This window comes from Rosa rugosa, chromosome 3, assembly GCF_958449725.1.
Source record: "Rosa rugosa chromosome 3, drRosRugo1.1, whole genome shotgun sequence".
NCBI lineage: Eukaryota > Viridiplantae > Streptophyta > Magnoliopsida > Rosales > Rosaceae > Rosa > Rosa rugosa.
In genome coordinates, this window is record NC_084822.1 from 54,909,061 (window position 1) to 54,927,966 (window position 18,906).

An 18,906-nucleotide genomic window follows, 5' to 3' on the forward strand; every position below is an offset into this window, starting at 1 on the left:
GGTCAAAGAAAGTACCCGTACACAAACTTTACCTCTTTGGAACAAGAATATAAAGCAATTTGATATATTGTTGAGATTCTCATCATAAATATTAATCTACAAGTAGTTTCACTAAACCATTGTAGCCATATGGCGACAGCCAGGGAAAAGCATTTCACTATGTTTGGACGTACGTCCAGCACTCCAGCAAGACAGAATGTCATTTGGTACCTTAATTGAAACAGTACAAATATGACAAAGCTTGATTCGGAAACAATTAGATCCCTTACTTGTGAATTGTCCCTGGATCTAAGCAGATTAATTAATCATGGATCATACATTAATTAATAGAATCGATGACTTCTAGTTACCGCATCACAAATTTGTGTTGTATCCCAGGCATTCCGTGTGCTTCATGTGACTACTGCTTCTGGGAATGCCCACATATATATAAATCGAGGGTAGTCCATGGCACTAGAGTAATTAATTGAGTACTAATTCGAGGATACTAATTCCGTATATATTCGCAGAAATATATTTTAAACTTAAGCTAGCTAGCTATGTCTCGTAGTGAAAGGGAATTCCACCAATTAAGATACCAACAGTAGCATTGTAGCTTATCATAGTTTTTCTCAGTGGTACCAACCCTATTCATCACCATTTCCCTATAAATACAACGTTGACAACTCCTCACTCTTTAACTTGAGCTAATATCACTACAAGCGAGCTAGTTAAGCTAGTCTCTCAGCTAGACCGAATATGGCTTCCTTAGGATTTTCTGTTGGCTGTGGAAACTCGTGTTTGCTGCCGAGAGCAGCGGTTTCCAATCACTCCAATCCCAATAGTAGCAGAGATGGATTTAATCCCTTAAAGAAGGGCGCTAAAAGCAGGAAGCGCTTGACGTCGACAAACGTCGCAAGTCCTCCATTACCGGCTGTTGCTGCCCCTCATCTGCCGCCGAGTAAGGAAACTGATGATCGGAGAAGCCACGTAGCTTGGACCAGTGTCCGGCAGGAGAGATGGGAAGGAGAGCTGTATGTACAAGGACAAATACCACTGTGGCTAGTATGTGTTCCTTCATTTCTAAATTCCTCCATTTCACTAATATACAACTTCAGTCTCCCTATTTAATAAGCTTGCATGTCAGATTGTGGAGATCAAATACACCAATAAGAACACAAACCCAGATATACAGTTCCCAAGAGATCGAAGTCGTACATGTTGTAAATTATTGTTCTCAAGTATTCAAATTCAGTGGTGATAAATTAGAGCATTCAACTCAAGACCAATTCTACTGTTTTGTCCAAATTAATCCCGCGGATATATATATGACAGACCTTAAACAACGAGAAATTTTCTTTGATACAAAATTATATTTTCAACTGTGAGTCTCATTCACAAATTACTGTTAATCACTTAAACCCTAGCTAGAGTCGTGATGGTAAGATTAGGCCACCATGTTTTACAAACTCGTTTGTGCTGTAAATTGCAGGAAGTAGGAATATTTGAGAAGCCTGAAGCAGCAAGAAGAAATAATAGCTAACCGTTAATTTCGTTTGTAATCTTTTAAACTTATTGTTTAGTGAGAGGCCTACCACCCAATGCCCAAGGGTTTGTCTCCTTAATGACGTGTGTGTTTTTCTAGGTAGGACTATTAATTAATGGATTAATCAACTGATTACCCTACTGGCGTCATATAATTTGTCACAAATAGCAGGGCTGGCCAGGGTATATTCCTCCTTTTAATTATTTTTAAAATGTTCAACCAGAAAAATAATTCAAGTCCTGCCTTTGTTCGTTGTCCGTATTTAGTCTTCAGGTTGGATTACGTATAACGGTCTCATTCCAAATCTGAATAAGTATTTGTTTTTTTAATATTTGGTCTAAAAGAACGATGCTAATTAGTTCCTTTACAATTAGGGGATGCTTATTTATTTACTTGTTATACATGCAGAAAGGAACGTACCTAAGAAATGGTCCGGGAGTTTGGCACATTGAGGACTACAACTTCCGTCACCTCTTCGATGGCTACGCAATGCTAGCCAGGCTCCACTTTGAAAACGGCCGTCTGATCGCTGGCCACCGCCAAGTTGAATCCGATGCTTACAAAGCTGCAATGAAGAGCAAAAAGTTATGCTACCGTGAGTTCTCAGAAGTTCCTAAACAGGATAATTTCCTATCCTACATTGGTGAGCTGGCCAACCTGTTCTCTGGTGCAGCTCTGACCGATAATGCCAACACGGGCGTGGTCCACCTAGGAGATGGCCGGGTCGTGTGCCTCACCGAGACCCAAAAAGGGTCCATAGTGGTTGACCCGGACACTTTGGACACAATAGGAAGATTCGAGTATACTGACACGTTGGGAGGTTTGATTCACTCGGCACATCCTATTGTGACAGAGTCCGAGTTCTTGACTTTGTTGCCTGATTTGATCAACCCGGGTTACTTGGCCGTGAGGATGGAGCCTGGTACGAATGAAAGGAGGGTGATCGGGAGGGTTGACTGCAGCCAAGGTCCGGCGCCAGGGTGGGTTCATAGCTTTCCGGTGACCGAGCACTACATAATTGTGCCTGAAATGCCGTTGAGGTATTGTGCAGGGAATTTGCTCAGGGCCGAACCGACACCATTGTACAAGTTTGAGTGGCATCCTGAGTCCAAGGCCTATATGCATGCCATGTGTAAAGCTAGTGGTAAAATTGTAAGTCGATCTCCTACTAATTGATCTCTCTTTGAAACTTGAATAATATGTCATTGTGTTTAACTTCTTTTTCTTTTTCTTTTTTTTGGTTATTTACGTTTTCGTTGCAATTGTTTTGAAGGTGGCGAGTGTGGAAGTGCCATTGTTTGTTACTTTCCATTTCATTAATGCCTATGAAGAGAAAGATGAGGATGGGAGGGTGACGGCGCTCATTGCAGATTGTTGCGAGCACAGCGCTGATACCACAATCCTGGATCAGCTTAGGATACAGAATCTGCGTTCATATACTGGTGAAGAAGATGTGCTACCAGATGCTAGGTAAAACGATAATGTTTTTTTGTTAACTATCTTAATACGACATGCTATGTTGCCATGTTGGTAGAGCGTCGTTGATTCATATCGAAGATTTACCTATGCAGGGTTGGAAGGTTTAGAATACCATTCGATGGGAGTGCATATGGAGAACTAGAGGCAGCATTAGACCCAAATGAACATGGAAAAGGGATGGACATGTGCAGCATAAACCCGGCATTTTTGGGTAAGAAGTATAGATATGCCTATGCTTGTGGGGCTGTGCGCCCTTGCAACTTCCCCAACACGCTCACAAAGGTAATTAGTACTAGACTAGCTACTTCTATTTTCCATAAGCCCCCCTGGTTGGTTTTCAGCCTCTTACAGAAGTTAATATATTGTCCAAACAATGACAGCTTGATTTGGTGGAGAAGAAAGCTAAGAATTGGTACGATGAGGGCGCAGTGCCATCTGAACCATTCTTTGTGGCCCGACCCAGCGCAACTGAAGAAGATGATGGTGTGGTGATCTCGATGATTAGTGAGAAAAATGGAGGCAGTTATGCTTTGATACTAGATGGAACCACGTTCGAAGAGATTGCTAGAGCCAAGTTCCCTTATGGCCTTCCATATGGGCTGCATGGATGCTGGGTTCCAAAGAAATGAAGTGAATCAACTACTGGGGCTTTTACCAGTTAGTTACGTACATGGAAATTATAGTTTTCGTTATGATGAATGTAAGCAAATACATAGATAATCTTATTAGCAGCTTGGGAAAATATCTGTAGCGCGTTCAAGTCTTTCATCTATCCTAGAATTGAAAGCTCAATCTGTATTTCTGTTGTAAACTGCAGTTTACACGGAATCCGCTCTCTAAATGGATCTGCTATAAAGCTTATGAATTGACTTTCCTTCTATCATTTACTACGTTTTCTTGTTTTCATCTCTCCACAGTGCGCTACTTCTTGTTCAAGCGTCTATTATAGAGTTCAGGGGCACCAACTTAAAACTCATAGAAAAGATCCATACAGATGAGGCTCCTGAACAGAAGCATCAAGATTAAAACTTTATATTGATTGCTAGTGAAGGGTTTTTTTTCTTTATTGTTTGTTCTCAATTCTCAAAAGACAATCATATTTCATTGTTACTGTTCTTCACAATAAATAAGAAAAGTTAAAAAAAAAAATCTTTCCTTGAGGTGACAATACTTGCCCATCTGCTCTCCTATTTCAAAATAGGACATATACTTCCAAGTTACAAAGGTCAAATTGAAGAAGAGCCAGACACACGTCTGCTGTAACACACTAACACCAAGAGCTTCATTTGGACTTCTGAGATGAGTAAAGATACAGGTTTCGATCATTTCTGGTCTGTGTAAACGGCATCAACATCATCAAGTTCAAGTAAATTGGTCATAAGTTCCTTGTTCAAATCCATAGCCTCGTCATCTACCTGAATCAGACCACCACCGGAAACTCCACTCTTAGAATAATGAAAAGTAAAATTAAAAAATTCTGCTAAACTCCTGCAACAGATCAAAGGCATAGAAATCCTGTAGAGACACACCTCAATAGGGCTTATTGGAAGTAGCTCAGAACCATTATCTGTCTCAAAATTGATTCCTTCGTCACGTAACTTTGAAAGTATTGCTGAGTAGTTATCTGAGTCACTCACGATCTTATAATAGCTATCACAAGCCAAAAAAAAAAAAAATTCAGACTTTGTTCACCATGATACAAAGGCCAAGCTACAACTGAATCTACCATGCCTTTAAATTTCACAAGTTAATGAAGTCCGCCTAATAGCAAAACTCCAGATTCCACTCAACCAAAATGAAAGTATGATCAACAGTGGAAATTATATTCAGCAGAAAATTTAAGCTCACGAGCAGAATCAAATGGGTCAAGCTCAAGACTCTCCCCCTCCCCCTCGATAGATGTCATGTGGGGTATGATCACAACAGGAGTGTTTTACTATTTTAAACATAGTTCTGAGTTCTACATAACTTCCCATTTATAGTGTACGACATTTTAGCAGAATAATGCATTTAAAAAACAGAGAAAGATAAAGTTACAGCATATAGATTAACAACTAGAACTAGAAAATTGTAGCCGCTACTGAAAACATTACCTTTCTGATTGATCTTCTTCGGTATCATCTTCATATACTGGCGGTTCAATAACATCCTCAGCACCGGCATCTAAAGCAATGGAGATGAGCTGATCTTTGTCAGCATCTGAAACTTTTATGTTTACAACCCGAGCACGCCTGAATTTGAACAGAACAGATCCTGGATCTGCCATCTTCCCGCCACAGTTCTTCACAACCTCTCTAACAGTTGCCACAGATCGGGTTATTTTATCTGTCAATACCTCGACTACCATGCTAGCTCCACCATAACCATATACCTAGTACAAACCAGTTTATTAGTGAATGACATAGTAAATGAGAAAAACATCAACCTAACAAGAGAAACAAAGCTTACTGATGAAACATGAAAGCAATACACATAGCAGATGATACTGCTACCAAGTTACCAACCTCATATACTTTCTCAATGTAAGCTTCTTGTCCCTTCTCAGAAGCTTTCTTAATGTTGCGATCCAAGATCTCCTTGGGTACATCAAGCTCCTTGGCTTTCTCCAATATTGTAGCCAGGGCTGTATTCGAAACAGGATTTGGACCACCCTTGTTCAAACTGCATCCCCATTTTAGGATAACAAAGATCACAACAATGCAGCACCAATAAAGAATACAGGAGGAGCAACTGACTTACGCAGACACAAGTTCCTTCCCAATCTTCGAATACAGCTTTGCCTTCTTCGCATCCTTCGCCCCCTGCACATGTAAAATGATCCATCAGCTACATTACCATACTATTCAGCCATTTCATCGAACAGGTGGTGTGCAAAAAATCAAAACAGCAAAGAATGCAATGAGAACCTTTCGGCCAGCGATCTTGCTGGAACGTCTACCCATGGAGAGAGGAGAGATGGTCCGTATGGTTCTCCTCACTCCGGGGCTGCTTCCTATAGGCGTCGAAATCCACGAAAAAGGCAATGGTGAAATGGAAGGTGAAGATGATAAGTTTCTACTCAGAAAACCAGTCCCTGAATCACAGAGTAAGCTCCAGCTTCACTTTCAACAGAAATTTTAGAATTGAAATGCAAATGGAGAAAGATGAGGACATACTGGCTGAGGCGTTGGGCCATTTGGAAGAGACACCAGTGGTGAATTTATGAAGGATTGAACCTAAAGCTCTGGTTGTACAAGATGACCCCATTCTGGTTATAATGCTAATGAATACAAATACAAACTAGGAGAGGCTGCCGCTGCTTTCGTCGTTGAGTCCACCGGCGATGGCCATGGATGAACCCGCGCGCTCCCTCATGAAATTAAAGACCTAATTGGGCCCTGGACCAAACAATTGATGGGCCTAAGGCCCGGGTGCTGCGATATTAAAAATTCAAAAATCCGAATTTGTGTTTGCATCAATCTCGGTTCTCCAATACCGATTTTACATAATCATGTAGGCTCTTATAATAATTGAGCTTAATTGTAATGCCGGATGGTATCCATGGTCCCTTACTTGCTTGACCATTGATTTAGGGTACAAGCACATATAGTTCTTTGTAATGTTTCGTTTTGGCCTTAGAATTTAATGAAATCTTTTTCTTGTGAAAAAGGGTTTTCCAATTCCATTTGGATCATTTTAAAATTTCATTGATGAAAACAACATCTGGAGTGAGTACTGGTGTCTAATGAATAATAATTAATTAGAATTCAGAATTTGTAGCGCAATAACTTAAAGCAAAATAAATTTAGTTGTATATGAATTATGAACTCATTTTTATTCGACCTAAAGTGACAAACAAAGCAAGTATTCTACAATGTTATTAATTAAGAGCATAGAAAATTCATACGATATTCACCAATTTGCATGAGCGTCTACGAACAATGGTAAATCTCTATAAACTCGGAAAGAAAAGCTTCTCCCACAATTAAGGTGGAATGGATAAAATAAAATGATCAATCTAAACTATCAGTTCAAACAACCTTACCCTGCAGACTTCATCTAGTCAGCAAGCAACTTTCATCCATGAAGTACTACAAACAATTAGAGCTCACCCCATCTACTCAGAATAAGTCCCTGGTCAATTTGGGTGGAGAGAGTTCAAGTTGTGCCTCAGAATCAAAGGCTACTGCCCTCATATGTAAGGGATATCAAGCCACAACAACCAAGAACAGAATAAATTGATAGATTATTTCTTCTTACATATATCCAATCGTCATCTACTCTAGCTGTTACTAATATTCACGAACTGAAATCTATTGTTGGGGGATAAAATAGTACCTACAGTTGAAGGCACTAACCTAAACAAGACCAAAATATGCAAGTTGCTCCTTCCAAGAAGCAAGCAAGAATTCAAGTGATACATCTGTATATACTAATTCAACGAACCAAGAACCTCCTATTGTGCACTTGAAATTCGGATAAGATCAAGATCCATTCCGACACAGTATCCACTCAATACACTTCAATGCAGGGCTTACATTCATTATATGTTCACACCAGAGGCACTTGAAATTGCACGAATACCAGTGCCGGTTACCAGATTGCAACCACCAAGACCAAGCACCTTCAAGTTGTGACAATTCTTAACAAGAGAAAATATGGTACGATTTGACACACAACTTGTTAAACCTCCAACGTCAGTTATTCTTTTTCCAGAGGAAGTTAAACTCAGCTGCTCCAAACAACACATCTTCACTAAAAGTGAGACCCTAACATCAGTAATTTCCCAGCAGTCTGCAAGTATCAGTGTCTTTAGGGTTTTTGAGGAAGAACCATTTGCCAGAAAAGCCAATCCTCTATCCGTAATTCGGAAACATCTTTCCAAATCCAAATGGCTAATTGAACTCAAAGACCCAATGGCTTCAAGAGCTTTGTCCGTGACTGAGCCACCACAATGCCCTAAATTCAACTATGTCAAATTATGTGCGGAATTTATAAGCGAAACAAGACCCACAAGGGTTTTTCTATGTCTCAACGAGACCTTGGATAATTTGGGACACCCTTTTGCCAAGGCACATAAGCCATCGCCCATATAATCACGACCTTGATTCTTCAGAAGGTCTGAGCTTTTCAAACTGAGGACCTCGATTATAGGGCAAGTTTGTGCTAAGAATTTGAGGTCGTCGTTGGTGATAGACTTGGATGTTTTGAACTTGAATAAATTAGGCAGTACATGACGGAGATGATCGGGTTGGCGGAGACGAACTGATGATCGGTTTAGACTTTAGACCCTCCACTCAAAACGATTGCTTGCATACTTCTGAGAAGGATATCCTATCTTTTGGGTCGAAGAGATAGTTGAGGATCAGGCCTAATTCATCGACACTCAGTAAAGAAACCTTGCGTGATCGATCTTTTTCTGCATAAAGCCATTCTCTCTGTTCGCATTGACTCGTGAAGGATGGTAGTCGATGGATTTGAGGCTTCTATTTTTCAGGTCAAAGAGGGTTTAAGCTCCTTAAATAGGTCGACTTATGGGACTCTGGTAGGGAAAAGTAGACCAAGTTTAACTAGGAAAGACCAAGTATTATTCAAATGCTCGACTCCAATGTTGATTGATGTACCTATTTTATGACTATGAAAATAAAATTGAGGATGTTTTTACTTAGAATGCACGCAACGTTGCAATAATGGTTTCAACTTTCAACTTAAAAAAAGGTTGAAAGTTATAACTGATGATATCAATGCAAAACAAAATACAATAATATTGGCTTTCCATTTAAATGGCCCGCTCGAATGTGCTTCTGAAAAAACGGATATATATATACACTATAAACGCAACTTAATTAGCGAATGAAGTTTGTATTTTAATGTATGATTTAAACTAAAAGTCTGATAGTTCATTGTTTAGGATTTTAGATTTAAGTTGCTTAAATGTGCAACTCACAATCTATAATAGGTGTTGCTTAATATGAACTCTACTATATATGAACTCTCCTGGTCGTGATGTATGTGGCTCAGATATTATGAAGTAACTAGTTTTCTAACGTATGTTCGCTTTGGTAGTGACCTAGCATGGTCATATGACTTTAATCAAATTTTTTATTTATAAATCCCCTCTAGAAAAAAAAAAAAAGTAATCAAGAACTCTATGGTAGTCATTGTATTAGTGCAATCAATTCAAGGCAACGTAAAGGTAATGATGGTTTGGATATTTGTTGTTGATTATTATTTGGATTTTTGAAGGAACATAGCATATGATGTTTTGTCAAAAACTCAAAACCATGTGGCCTCTTGTCGTCATCCAGCTAGTAACCAACCAACTCTTCCCTTCACCAATTTTCTATAATTTATCGACCAACTGTCGTTGTAATCCTCCTCCCCTTTACTTTTTTTGACAAAAATAAAAATCGATAATTAGTGATGACTCTTATCCCTCGGCTCATCGTATTCTGATACGAAACAGTATTTGTATACGTATGCAGTATTTTGTCTCCTTAATCTCGTGTTTAACATAATCAGTTCCCTTAATCAAAGAGCAGCAGGTGGGGGCCCCACTAATCAGGAAGATTCACATTCCGCGGTTCGTATCCAACCTTTTGCCTCCAAGTTCCAGCTATCATGCAACTTTTTCAGTTCCACGACCACGAGGGAATGTTGGTATCTCACGCGCCGCGTCCGTCTTGAATCTGCTGCGTTCCGAACTATGCACGCGATGTTCCGGAAAGTAAGTAAAAGCGTGAGAGGAGGTGATCAGAACCATCTATTTATATATGCTATGAGTATGAGTTACTACTGACACAGTGACACGTCTTCGTCTTTGACTCTGCTTCTTAATTACGCGTAACGGAGCATGTCCGCAGTGAAATGTATATTATAAAAATGCAAGGTTTTTTGCTAGCTAATATATCATGAACATTTTGAAATAGTAATTACAAGATTTCTAACAGATTTTTTTGCTTATTATCTGAATAATTCATATCAAATTTTGGTTCTTTATCTTGAAGGAGGGAAATTCTAAATTTGAACCTTAACAAATATCGGAAATGTAACTACTTATATAACTATCTAATGATCAAACAAATTTAGTTGAAGTATTCAGACAAACTTGCATAAAATAGTCTATAGAGTTGGAGAAATAAGGAACTCTACTTCTTTTTCTTTATTTTGTGACAGACTTTTTTTTGTTGTCGACGAAAAAAAATCATGTAATTGAAATAGATAGTAAAAAAAACTTGAACATGAACCACATGCAACTAAATTTTCCTCACTTTCGTATAAAGACATCTTAAATTATACAATTTGCAAAGGAAGTAGTTTTGCAGAGAACATGCTTGAACTTAAACTTATCAATTGATGAAAAAAATTCTTTATATCAATGTATCCATATGATTCTTAAAAACTGCTTTTATATAACAAATTTTGGTCATTTTACATGCTTATCTCTCCAACTAGTGTAGGTGAATACTTCGAAAAGAGTAAAATCCCGAATTCAAAACATTCAAAAGTAAAGATAGACTAAAGACTTTGATCCAGTTATCCTGATCTCAAATTCAAACGGTAAATTATTGTAAATTTTATACAAGTATTAAATACCAAATTATAGTAAAAGATGCTGACACTTCACACATTCATAAGTCATCTACCATCCTTATCAAAAAAAAAAAGAAAAAAAAAGTCATCTACCATGTAGTAAACTCTACCATCTCTTTCTCTCCATAATTTAGAGATTTGTTAGCATGTCAATTCAATATTATGGACATTAACCCCATAACCAAAAGCCATGGCAGGTAGGTACAAGAACAAATCGTTAAAAAATTAAAATTAAACAAATAGCTGATAACTCATTATACCTGGTCCCCATGATTAATTGGTCTTAGTGCCATGTTCTTCATCTCCATCCACCCCCCAAAAAAAAAAAAAAAAAAAACTACTACCTGTTTCTTTTTTTTTGAATAAACCTCTCTCTCTCTCTCTCTCTCTCTCACTGTGTGTGTATGTATAAGTTGCAGCTCTAGTCCTCTTGTTTGTTTTCTCTCTCTTCTTCTTCTTCTGCAACAATGGCTCATCTTTTCAGAGAGCTCTCACTGGGCCATTCGAAGAGGGGGGCCCACTCCACCACCACCACCACCACCGGCAGCGCCCCCACACTGACGATACCTACGAAGCCGACCACCATGGCCGCGGATCTCCCGTCCCCATTGGGCCAGCTCTCGGCCCAGCTCACCGATTCGGAGCTCCGGCTCACCGCCTACGAGATCTTCGTCGCCGCCTGCCGCACCTCCACCGGAAAAGCCCTGACTTTCGTCTCTTCTTCGCTCTCCGACTCGCCGACTCAGCAGCACACCAACGGCGCCGCCAGCTCCCCCAATGGCTCGCCGGCGCTGCAGAGATCGCTCACCTCCGCCGCCGCCAGCAAGATGAAGAAGGCATTGGGCCTCAAATCGCCGGGTTCTTCTTCCGGGTCGAAGAAGAGCCCCGGGTCCGGGTCCGGGTCGGGGCCCGGAAAGCCCAAGCGGGCTATGACGGTGGGGGAGCTGATGAGGATCCAAATGGGGATTTCTGAAGCTATGGACTCCAGAGTCAGGAGAGCTCTGCTTAGAATTTCAGCTGGACAGGTCAGCTCTATTATTACTCTCTTTCTCTTTTCATTTCTGAAGTGATTTTAAATTTTTGTGTGATGAAGCTCAAATTGGATATTGTGTTGGTCACGTTTGGATTTCTGGGATATTTTTGGTGCTGGGAATTCCATTTTTGGAAGAGTTATGGTTTGTTTACTAAATGCAGTTCGATCTGGTGAAAATGACTGTTTCTATAAATGAATCACAGTAATTTCTGAGCATAATTTTGTGTTTTTTTCTAGTAGGTTTAAATTGTTGAAGGAATTTTTGCATGTGTATACCAACTGTAACATTTTCCGGAATTGTAATTGATCAAGTCATCTGTTTTGATGTGCTCATTTGCAGGTAGGACGGCGAATTGAGTCGGTTGTAGTCCCACTGGAGCTGTTACAGCAGCTCAAGTCGTCTGATTTTACTGACCCGCAAGAACACGAAGAATGGCAGAAAAGAACCCTTAAGATTCTTGAGGCTGGTCTACTTTTGCATCCCTTTGTGCCGCTAGACAAGTCCAATAGCACTGCACAGCGGCTACGACAGATTATTCATGGAGCGTTGGACAGGCCCTTTGAAACGGGGAGAAATAATGAGTCCATGCAGGTTCTTCGTAGTGCTGTTACGGCTCTTGCTTCCAGGTCATCTGATGGCTTATATGATACGTCCCACTGGGCAGATGGGTTACCATTGAATCTCCGCATTTATGAAATGCTTCTCCAAGCCGTGTTTGATAATCACGATGAGACATCTGTAATAGAGGAAGTGGACGAGCTAATGGAGCATATTAAGAAGACCTGGTCAATCCTCGGACTTAATCAGATGCTCCACAACCTTTGCTTTACGTGGGTTTTGTTTAACCGTTTTGTTGCTACCGGCCAAGTTGAATTGGACCTGTTGTATGCTGCTGATACGCAGCTAGCCGAGGTTGCTAAAGATGCAAAGGCAACAAAGGATCCCGAGTACTGCAAGATCTTGAGTTCGACATTGACTTCAATATTGGGTTGGGCAGAGAAGAGACTCCTAGCCTATCATGACACGTTTGATAGCAGTAATATTGATACCATGCAGGCCATTGTTTCTCTGGGAGTAGTAGCAGCTAAGATTCTAGTTGAAGACATATCAAATGAGTATCGCAGGAGGAGAAAAAATGAAGTTGACGTTGCTCGCAACAGGATTGACACTTACATTAGATCATCATTACGCACTGCTTTTGCTCAGGCAATTCTCATTTCAAATTTTTAAGAATTTTGTCAGACAATATTTGCTTGCAAATTCTGTAGTTCGCTAATTTGGAAGTATGATCTGACATATGTTTGGTTACTTGTATACAGATGATGGAGAAGGCAGATTCCAGCAGGAGAGCATCAAGAAACCAGCCAAACCCCCTTCCCGTGCTGGCCATCCTTGCAAAGGATGTTGGTGAGCTGGCAGTTAAGGAGAAGCAGTTGTTCAGTCCAATACTAAAGATATGGCATCCTTTTGCTGCCGGTGTGGCTGTGGCAACTCTTCATGCTTGCTATGCGAATGAAATTAAACAGTTCATATCAGGTATAGCGGAGTTGACACCGGATGCTGTACAAGTTTTGAGAGCTGCAGATAAGCTGGAGAAAGATCTTGTGCTCATAGCAGTTGAGGATTCTGTAGACAGTGATGATGGTGGCAAGGCAATAATTCGTGAGATGCCTCCTTATGAGGCTGAAGCTGCAATTGCAAATCTGGTAAAAGTGTGGATCAAGACAAGAGTGGACAGACTTAAAGAATGGGTTGATAGGAATCTGCAACAAGAGGTATGCACTAACTATTCATGTGCTATTCTGAATTGAGTTTTGATAACAATTTGGTCTTATATCTGGGGCAAGAGGACACACTTTTTTAGTAAGGGCAGGGCTGTACATTGTTCATTTCATCTACACAAAATTTAAACTACTTCCAGTTTTGCATATGATTCCCAGATCCTTGGATTTTTGTCTGTTTCCTGAATTTTGAATTTGTATGTTTTGTAGACTTCTACTTTTCCTTCTATAACCCACAGCATGAACGTCTTTGTTGGCATGACTTTTCTTATCATCTTAATCCCGAGTAGATGAATGAAATACTCCCTGTGGATTTTCTTGGTCATTGGTATAATGCTCATAACTTTAGATTTTGTTTACAGCTGTTGTAGAGCTAACCTTGTTCATTAAATGTTACAGGAGTGGAATCCACCAGCAAGTGAAGATGGATATGCTCCATCTGCTGTTGAAGTTTTGCGGATTTTCGATGAAACTCTGGTTGCATTCTTTCAGCTGCCAATACCAATGCATCCTGCATTGCTTCCTGACTTGATGGCTGGCCTTGATAGATGTCTTCAATATTACGTAACCAAGACAAAATCTGGATGTGGTAAGTAATTTTGTAACTCTTAAGTATTTTGTACATCAATTAAGATATGTTCATTTCATGATAACCAGTATTTTCTTCTGATATGCAGGATCACGTAATACATTTGTTCCCACTATGCCTGCATTAACCAGATGCACTATGGAATCAAAGTTCCAAGGTTTTGGCAAAAAGAAAGAAAAAACGCCAACTTCTCAGAAGAGGAACTCTCAGGTTGCAACAGTCAATGGGGATAACTCTTTCGGGATACCACAGTTGCTTTGTCGCATAAACACATTGCAGAGAATCCGGGGTGAGTTAGAAGTTTTGGAGAAACGGATTGTTACTCATCTGAGGAATTCTGAATCTGCTCATGTAGAAGACTTTTCGAATGGATTGGGGAAGAAGTTTGAGCTCTCTCCTGCGGCTTGTGTGGAGGTAATCACACAACTTTGTGAGGCAGTAGCTTATAAAATGGTCTTCCATGACCTCAGTCACGTTCTGTGGGATGGTTTGTATGTTGGAGAACCATCATCTTCTAGAATAGAGCCTTTTCTTGACGAGCTGGAGAAGAACTTACTTATCGTATCAAATACAGTGCATGAAAGAGTACGTACACGCATTATTACTGACATAATGAGAGCTTCCTTTGATGGTTTCTTGCTGGTTTTGCTTGCCGGAGGCCCCTCTCGTGTATTCTCCCGGAAGGATTCTCAAATAATAGAAGATGACTTCAAGTCCCTTAAAGATCTGTTCTGGGCCAATGGGGATGGCTTGCCTTCTGAATTGATAGATAAGTTTACAACTACAGTTAGAGGTGTACTTCCCCTTTTCAGAACTGATACTGAGAGTCTCATAGAACGGTTTAGACGTGTGACCTTGGAGTCATATGGCTCTTCTGCCAGGTCCAGACTCCCTTTACCCCCTACTTCCGGGCAGTGGAATCCAACTGAACCAAACACGCTCCTCCGTGTGTTGTGCAATAGAAATGATGAAGCAGCTTCTAAGTTTCTTAAGAAGACTTATAATTTGCCCAAGAAACTGTAAACCTAACTTGCAGCGTGATGCATCATGGAAAGGCTACTGAGGGACTTTCCAGCGTAGTTCTCTTGCAGAAGATTCTTGGCGACTTGGACAGTGCTTGTATTTAGTGTATAGTGAAGATTACCCCCCTGGTGAGATGCTCGTCATTTCATTCATCTGTGAGCAGGAGGGGAAGGACGTTTGCCATAGGAGGTGGTCAGTGATCTTGTATAGTAAATTGTTCAAGGATTTGGATAATCCAGCGGTCACTCAGTTTGGAGCAGATGAATCTAAAAGGCCGGAGACTTCCATACACTTTCTTTTGAGGAATGATTATTAGTTCAGTATTCTTTTATCGCATTTAGTGGCAATACGATCTCATTCATGCTATTCTTTTTAATTCTCTACTGCACAGCCAAATTTCCCCCTTCCTTTTCCTTTAGTTTGTCAGGTGAGAGTATTCAATTCCATTTGTTTTTTTTGTTGTTGGTATATATAATCACTCTGTTTGATCCTACTGCTACAGAAGCAATAATAGTTGTGTTATAAGGCTGGCGTATTTTGTTGTTGTCGACTGCACTCCAATTACACTCAGAGCAAATTAGGTCACACAAACATAACATAGCACTGAAAAAGACTCGAGATCCACTTAAAACTAGCTTATGCTAACCAAGGTTAAAACTTTAAGATATCATAAGTTCATAACCATTGGAGACTGGGGAGCTATGGATTTCAGGCAGCTCTTAATTACAACAACTTAACTATCATCGTTGAACTAGAGCACGATACAAGACGGTTCAGGCCTGGATCAATATTTTTCCAGTGCAGATCGATGAACAAGGAGGCAATTAGCTAGACTTCCTACATGCTTCAAGATTCATCCTATCTCCTAATCAACCTTGGTCAATTGAAATCACTAATGGATCCAATGGAAATGAAGCCACCATGAATAATAATCAAGAAGAGGATCAATTAAAACCGGCCAAAGCACCAATAAAAATCCCTACACTAATAATTTGCATGTGACATAGCTGAAACTTGGGAATCCAAACAAACAATAGAGGGTCATCCCATAACGAGATTTCAGTTATAATGGCATTCAACTAAGAAGAGCATAAACTGGAACTTATAACAAACTAAATTGATCAGTAGCACTAGCAGAGATAAAATGCTAATACATCAAACTACGCAAGTTGCTAAGCCGATGAAAGAGAAGAAGGAAATCCAAAGTTTCACCACTAAATGAACTCCAGAAATTTGCTAATAGTGCCATCTCGCATTACACGCCACATCCTATTCCTCAATCTTTCATCCACCACAATAGACTTCAATGCCGGGCATTTTCGCGCCAAACGTTCTAAATCAGACCCTCTACTACCAGACACACAACAGAAGAGATTAAGGGTCTGTAAGCACTTGTGACTCGAAAATGCACGAATACCAGCTCCAGTCACCTTACAACCTCTCAGTTCAAGCAGCTCCAAATTGAGGCAATTCCGAGCAAGAGCAACAATTGTGTTGTTTGTCACAGAGTAGAGGGAACCCATTTGCACTTTCTTGAGCGAGAGCAGGTATGCAAACAAGTTTCCCAGCATCCAATCATGGTCTCATATCCTTAATTAACTCCTTGCCACTTATTGCAGGTGGAGCAATCTGCTGGAAGCACAAGACCCACAGCAACCTGCCAGCATTTCATATTTTATTACTTGGATTGTAAATTAATTTAATGGATGATGTTAAAATGGGCTGAATTCTTACCCTCTGGTGACGAGTACCAGTGACCACAGCCAAACCGTCTTGAAGAGTTGTTGTAGTGTGCTGAATAATGCCCAATTTCAAAAATATATTCTTGATTTCTTGAAATTGGGCATTTGAAGTCCAATTTCAAAATTAGGTCTGATTGTGAATGTGATAATAGGGTGTAGGTTTGATTGTGAATGTGATAATATGCATGTTCACACCTATTTAGGGTTGCTGGATAAGGATGGCGTGGTTTCACCACCAATATCTTCCATTGACATTCTCGGAAGAAAACGTAAGTTTTCATCCCAACATCCGTAGTTGCGTTCACTTGCCTTTTTTATTTTCCTCTCTCTCACTCTCTCACTTAATATGCTCTCTAATTCATAAATCTCCAACATGAGATGCAATCAGATGCAGCTATAGAATTGCCACCATAAAGTTTCACATAAAAACTAACATAATCTTAAAACAAATATTCCATATTCGGTAAAAATCTCCAACATGAGATGCAATCAGATGCACAGAAACCATGTTCCCTTTCCATTCTTGACTCCACCAATTAATGTCAAAGTGCTTGTACATCTGCAATAACGTGGCAAGGAGTTAAATAGAATTGCCACAATTATCAGGTAAAACCAAAAACAGCAATCTGAACTAAAACACATACCTTGAGTTTCATCCTAGAGCTGCAACAAAGGTGCGGAAGCCAAGGGGGGGACAACATTATTTGTCCAGGTCTGAAGTTGGGTCCTGGTATCGGGATTCCTACTGTTGCGAAATCGATTACGAATGTTAATCAACTCTACTTGTACTGAATCCATGGGCGATAACATTTTACGGGTCAGACCACGAGCCAAACGAGTATGAGTGCGACCAGAAGCCTGCAAAAACAGAAACATTAAATTCCAGATAATTTGATTAATATTGCAAGTAAATCAAGAATGGGGAGAGAGAATTACACAAACTTGTGAACAACGTAATAATAATATATTGCACATCTCATCCTCTGAAATGAAAGCAGATTCGCATCTTCAACCACCTCATTCCTGATTTGCTGCAGATATAGACTTCCATAGGCTAACGTCGTGTGTCTATCCAGCTGATACGTATGCTAAAAAAATTTATGAAACTCACTCTTATATTGTTTGATTTGAGAGATTACTTCGGCACGAGCAGCCGTGAATTCTTCTGGAAGCACAAGACCCACAACAACCTGCAAGCATTTCATATTTTATTACTTGGATTGTAAATTAATTTAATGGATGAAGTTAAAATTGGCTGAATTTGAAGTCCAATTTCGAAATTAGGTTTGATTGTGAATGTGATAATAGGGTGTAATAGTACGGAAAAACACAAGAACATTGGGTTTATTCTAAATTGAGAAAAAGAAGGCAAGTGAACCCATCTAAGGATATTGGGATGAAAACTTGAATTTTCTTCCGAGAATGTCAATAAAAGATATTGGTGGTAGAACCACCCCATCCTTATCCTTGTGATTCGAATTCTAGGGTTAGTAAATATGTTCAGACGTGTTTAGTGGTTATTAATTGCTTATTTAACTCTTCCATTCATCTACTTCTATCAATATTGATAAGAACGCTATCCTATCAATATCACATATAGTAAAACATACTCAATGCATTAAGATTGAATGGAAGTTTGATCGATTTTAGAAAAGCACATAAGTGTGGAACGCCTACCTTACATGCAATTCTAATTGTTGATTTAACTTTCGTCCAAAAATCTTACTACTGATGAATTAAGATCATAGAACGCTAGAACAATTATGCTTATATCCTAAGTTGGCCGTCAAAGAACACAAACACATAAAAGATATCTATATGCACAAAATCAACAATAATTCTTAAACATAATTCCTTATTTTGAGAATGATCGACAAATCCTTTTGAGCAACTATAATTCAGTAAATTTCTTCACTGGAAGTTGGGTCGCTAAGCCCATAAACAAACTAGCCAAACCGGTTAGTTCGTTCACTGAATTTTTCAGCTCAGTTCACAAACAATCGGTTGGCGAAAGCCTGCACGAACCAAAAATAGAAGAATAGCTATGATTAAGCTCCCAACCAAGTGCCAACTGCAATGAAGCCAGTTAAAAAGAGAGTGAGAGTGAGATCCATAACGGATCAAAGGGACCGACACCTAAATAACCAACCCGTTTTGAAGG

General features: G+C 39.7%; 3 protein-coding genes across 3 annotated transcripts; 2 read left to right on the plus strand and 1 right to left on the minus strand.

Annotated features, from left to right (window-relative positions):
• Positions 1-646: 646 nt before the first annotated feature.
• Positions 647-3,873, plus strand: LOC133741002 (carotenoid cleavage dioxygenase 8 homolog B, chloroplastic). The gene is made up of 5 exons (XM_062168935.1): positions 647-1,044; positions 1,934-2,677; positions 2,799-2,995; positions 3,097-3,286; positions 3,385-3,873. The coding sequence occupies exons 1-5, from the start codon at positions 739-741 to the stop codon at positions 3,631-3,633; spliced, it is 1,686 nt and encodes a 561-aa protein (XP_062024919.1). The 5' UTR covers positions 647-738; the 3' UTR covers positions 3,634-3,873.
• A 153-nt stretch (positions 3,874-4,026) lies between these two features.
• On the minus strand, positions 4,027-6,407 carry LOC133741004 (probable transcriptional regulatory protein At2g25830). Its single transcript, XM_062168936.1, has 7 exons — positions 6,160-6,407; positions 5,911-6,077; positions 5,744-5,805; positions 5,509-5,665; positions 5,098-5,375; positions 4,534-4,654; positions 4,027-4,419 (listed from the first exon to the last, which is right to left on the minus strand). Exons 1-7 carry the CDS (start codon positions 6,248-6,250, stop codon positions 4,327-4,329), a joined length of 969 nt encoding a protein of 322 aa, XP_062024920.1. The 5' UTR covers positions 6,251-6,407; the 3' UTR covers positions 4,027-4,326.
• A 4,572-nt stretch (positions 6,408-10,979) lies between these two features.
• Positions 10,980-15,538, plus strand: LOC133736564 (protein unc-13 homolog). Its single transcript, XM_062164105.1, has 5 exons — positions 10,980-11,601; positions 11,950-12,816; positions 12,930-13,385; positions 13,791-13,980; positions 14,069-15,538. The coding sequence occupies exons 1-5, from the start codon at positions 11,044-11,046 to the stop codon at positions 15,001-15,003; spliced, it is 3,006 nt and encodes a 1,001-aa protein (XP_062020089.1). The 5' UTR covers positions 10,980-11,043; the 3' UTR covers positions 15,004-15,538.
• The last annotated feature ends 3,368 nt before the right edge of the window (positions 15,539-18,906 follow it).